The sequence below is a fragment of the Oryzias melastigma genome, linkage group LG10 (genome assembly GCF_002922805.2).
Source record: "Oryzias melastigma strain HK-1 linkage group LG10, ASM292280v2, whole genome shotgun sequence".
Taxonomy (NCBI): Eukaryota; Metazoa; Chordata; class Actinopteri; order Beloniformes; family Adrianichthyidae; genus Oryzias; species Oryzias melastigma.
Genome location: NC_050521.1, coordinates 29159355 through 29164271, shown reverse-complemented (window position 1 = coordinate 29164271; position 4917 = coordinate 29159355). Strand labels below are relative to the sequence as shown.

General features: G+C 44.2%; 1 protein-coding gene across 2 annotated transcripts in view; it reads left to right on the top strand.

Moving 5' to 3' along the window:
- The window catches only part of LOC112137899 (ubiquitin-conjugating enzyme E2 2), a 14456-nt gene that overhangs the window by 8475 nt on the left and 1064 nt on the right, over positions 1–4917 (top strand). For both annotated transcript variants that reach the window (XM_036213997.1, XM_024260440.2), the window contains exons 3-7: positions 948–1011; positions 1086–1117; positions 1765–1842; positions 1932–2037; positions 3899–3992. In XM_036213997.1, coding sequence (XP_036069890.1) covers positions 948–1011; positions 1086–1117; positions 1765–1842; positions 1932–2037; positions 3899–3992 — 374 coding nt within the window. The remainder of the gene's footprint in view (positions 1–947; positions 1012–1085; positions 1118–1764; positions 1843–1931; positions 2038–3898; positions 3993–4917) is intronic.

The following is a 4917-nucleotide window of genomic DNA, read 5'->3' as shown; positions in this document are numbered from 1 at the left end:
TGCACTCTGCCACAGCTGCTGAGGTTCAGATCTACAGAACTTCCCAATCTTGACCCATCTTGAAAGACGAGCTGCTCCAAGCCTATATGTCACATACCGACACACACATGCTGGCCGGACTCAAACCCACGCCTCTGTGACCAACCACCCCTGTATTCTGATCTGAGCGGCTCGGTCTAACTGGACTAAGAATAGTCTACTGCTGACACATCAGGTCTTCGCGTGACGGTAAAGTTCCTGAGGTTATTCTGTTTCCTGTGAGGAGCTCCACCGCAGCAGAACGTCTGACATCTAAAATAATAAATATAACAATAATAAGCGTAGCAATAAACATGACAAATAAATGTAAGAATAATAAATGTAGGAATAATAAATGTAAGAATAATAAATGTAGGAATAATAATCATGACAATAATAAATCACTTTCATGAGAGAAACCACAGAAAAACGTGGAATACCTGATGTTTGTGTCATTGGCTGGACTGAGTAGGATCATCTACCTCTACCCTTCACCTTCAGATCAGTGGAGGTCCAGAACCGACATGGGTCCGGTTCCTGGTCCCGACAGAAGAATGTCTGAGGCAGAGAGCAGCTTTGGGGTTCCACCAGAACCTGATCTTCATTGGTTTTGAATGACAGCATTGATATGGACCTTCTGTATGATCTGCTGCTGCTAGAACCTCAGCTTCTGTTCTGGAGGGACGGGTTGTAGACCTGATGGGGGGAGTCAGTCCTCGGTAATGCCCCCTGGTTGATACCTGAACACTGACGGTCTGCAGAGAAGATCCAGACTGAGAGCCTGATGGTTCTGAGGAGAGACCCGTTTGATGTTCTGCTCCTGTGAGGGGGTCGCAGTGCCAGGATGTTGACATTCAGCTGAAGTCTGGTGTCAACCTGACTGCGGCGTTGGTCCGGTCGCCTCTGACGCTCACGCCTGATCTCTGCAGGAGCTGACGGACCTGTCCAGAGACCCTCCGGCTCAGTGTTCTGCCGGTCCAGTCGGGGAAGACAGTAAGAGAAGCTTTGCTGCAGCGTTCCTTCCGTCCTCACCTTCACTCCTGACCTGCTCTCCCTCTGTTTTACAGTGTTTCACTGGCAGGCAACAATAATGGGTCCAGTAAGTATGACGCCGCAGTCACATGACCACATGCCGTCCTCATGGGTTCTGGATAGAACTTATGTAATAAAAAGAACCACATGCTTTTTAGAGTCACAGTTTTAGAGTCGCGGTTTTAGAGTCGCGGTTTTAGAGTCACAGTTTTAGAGTCGCGGTTTTAGAGTCGCGGTTTTAGAGTCACAGTTTTAGAGTCACAGTTTTAGAGTCACGGTTTTAGAGTCACAGTTTTAGAGTCACGGTTTTAGAGTCACGGTTTTAGAGTCGCGGTTTTAGAGTCACAGTTTTAGAGTCGCGGTTTTAGAGTCGCGGTTTTAGAGTCACAGTTTTAGAGTCACAGTTTTAGAGTCACGGTTTTAGAGTCACGGTTTTAGAGTCACGGTTTTAGAGTCACGGTTTTAGAGTCGCGGTTTTAGAGTCACGGTTTTAGAGTCACGGTTTTAGAGTCGCGGTTTTAGAGTCACAGTTTTAGAGTCACACTTCAAATCACTATATCATTGCATTTTACAAAGAGAAGAGGGACGTGTCAGAGTTTACTACTTTGCATTCTCTCACTATCCCGCTGCTATAAACCCCTCCCACCAGTTGTGTTTTGTGTTGTCCTGTGTTGTGTGTCTGTTATGTTGACCTGTGTTGTGTGTCTTTTGCAGCCTGACAGTCCCTACCAGGGCGGCGTGTTTTTTCTGACCATTCATTTCCCGACAGACTATCCCTTCAAACCGCCGAAGGTCAGTGAACGCACCACACTGCTTCCTGTTGCTGTTTTTTCTGGTAACGTTTGGTCTCCAGAATTCTCCTCCGGTCTTTCCTCGTTCAGGTTGCCTTCACAACAAGAATTTATCACCCAAACATCAACAGCAACGGCAGCATCTGCTTGGACATCTTGAGGTCTCAGTGGTCTCCTGCACTAACCATCTCTAAAGGTGAGGACCGCCGTCACGGCTGCGACTGTCCTTTCTCAGAAAGATTTCTGTGTGGACTGTAGCATACACTACTGTATGTTATGGAGAGAAAACCGAACAACTGCTTGTGATGGAGCATTATGGGTACTGTAGTCCAGAGCCTGGTAGAGCCATGCTGACTGTGCCTTAACACCAAGAATCAGTTTGTTTGTTGTGGAGTTATTGTCAATGCAGTTTGTTTGCCGTGTTGTTCTCTGTAAAGGAGAACAACACAGTTCACTAAACAAACTTCCCATCAACCCCTCTGATACAAACACATTGGACACAGAATCTCTGACATCAACAACTGCCCACCTCAACCACACTCTCTGTTCCAGACCCTCCAGGATTTCGCGGCAGATTTTATGATTGTTACACCTTAAAATAACTGATGTTGCGGCGACAGAAGCTGTGATGTTTTTTTTTTATACATATTTATTTGAAAAGCACCTGAAAATGTTAATTATGAAATAAAACTCCCATTCTCATATTCCAACTCTTTTATTGTGACACATGCACTAGAAAACTATTTCAACATCACCTTGTATAATGTTGTGCTGTCATTTAACCTGAATAGAAACGTGAAACACAAAATGTAACCTAAATATTTGTGTTTCGATTTAAATATACTTCAGATTAAAATGATTTTCCAGGGAAAAATTATATCTTTAAAAAAATCAGTACAATCAGATTAATCTTCAGATCTCCATGGAGGAGGAGGTTCTACATGGAGTTATTTTCCTGCAGACTCGCGTTTGCGCCTGTAGTGGGGTGGGGAAAGATAAAAAAACTAGAAAAAGACTGGAGAGTAACGATGAAAGAGAGCAAGAGATAGTTGCGATCGCAAATTCCTGGAGGGTCTGCCTTTTTTAACGTTTCCTCTTCTTTAACACCAACCTTCCTCATGTCCTCCATCCATGAACCTCCTCTTTGCTCTTCTCTCTCCATCCTCTGCATTCTTTCATCTTCATCCTCACTCTTCCAAACATCTCCACCTGCCTCCACTGATCTCCAGAACACCTGGATGATCTGTTCCTCTGATGGATTCATTCCTGGTCTCTCCCTCAGAGAACCTCAAAAACATTCTAAAACAGCAATTAAGTTAGCAGGAGAAAGTGTAGACAAAGGGATGATGGGAAATGAGTGCAGGTTTAGTCTGTACCAACAGTCCTCCTCACAAACTTCTGAACTCCTGCCGCTCTGCAGAAACTATGTCCTAGAAAATGACTCAGACAACTCAGAAAACAGAATTATGATTAGAAGAAGACCGGGAACGCTTTATAATAGTTCAGAAAAGGATCGGAGCGGAACTTTCAGTTTCAACTCTTATGTTTACATGTCAGATAACTGAACTGAATGATGCTCAAAGGTTTATTATTCATTTATAACATTTTCATGTCTTCAATAAATAAAAAGAAGATTCTACTCTAATGTTGTGATTTTTATAATTGATAGTGAAAACAGAAAAGTGTCACATTTGATTCTCTAGAATTGATTCCAGTAAATCTGCAGCAGAAAGATCTCCATGTTTTATTTTGAAAGGAACTTGTGGGAGCTGCTGTCAAAATTAAAAGAAACTCAGTAGAACTTCAGTTATAATAGAATTGTTTTAAATGTTATCCCTTAATAGTAAAGTCTGGTTTTCTGAATGGACACTCTGCGGTTTTTAACCGGGTTGGGTCCATCAGAACCGGGCCCAAACAGCTCCTTTAGTTTCAAAGGTTGCAGACCTCTTTAGAGGAAGTCTTTGCTTCTACCGGTTCCTTCTGCAGCCAGCAGGTGGCGCCATGGCTCTGAGCTGCAGGTGGAGCAGAATCTCTGATTGTCCCGTCTCTGTCCACAGTTCTTTTGTCCATCTGTTCTCTGTTATGTGACCCCAATCCCGACGACCCGCTAGTGCCCGAAATCGCCCGCATCTACAAAACAGACCCAGTCAGGTGAGTGCAGACCCCCATCGGACAGAATCTGAACATCAGAGTTTATCTGGAACTCTCATCGAATCATAGAACGCTCATCGTAGAACGCTCATCATAGAACGCTCATGGTAGAACGCTCATGGTAGAACGCTCATCGTAGAACGCTCATGGTAGAACGCTCATCGTAGAACGCTCATGGTAGAACGCTCATGGTAGAACACTCATGGTAGAACGCTCATCATAGAACGCTCATGGTAGAACGCTCATGGTAGAACGCTCTTCATAGAACGCTCATGGTAGAACGCTCATCGTAGAACGCTCTTCATAGAACGCTCATGGTAGAACGCTCTTCATAGAACGCTCATGGTAGAACGCTCTTCATAGAACGCTCATCGTAGAACGCTCATGGTAGAACGCTCATCGTAGAACGCTCATCGTAGAACGCTCATGGTAGAACGCTCATCGTAGAACGCTCATGGTAGAACGCTCATGGTAGAACGCTCATCGTAGAACGCTCATCATAGAACGCTCATCATAGAACGCTCATCGTAGAACGCTCATCGTAGAACGCTCATGGTAGAACGCTCATCGTAGAACGCTCATCGTAGAACGCTCATCGTAGAACGCTCATCATAGAACGCTCTTCATAGAACGCTCATCATAGAACGCTCTTCGTAGAACGGTCATGATAGAAAGCTCATCATAGAACGCTCTTCTTAGAACGCTCATGGTAGAACGCTCATCATAGAACGCTCATGGTAGAACGCTCATCATAGAACGCTCTTCATAGAACGCTCATCATAGAAAGCTCATCATAGAACGCTCTTCGTAGAACGCTCATCATAGAACGCTCTCCTTAGAACTGTGGATGATCTGTCCAGACTTTATTCACTGGATGCAGCAGAAAGATTTAACACAAAATTATGTGTTTTTGTGTTAAACTTTT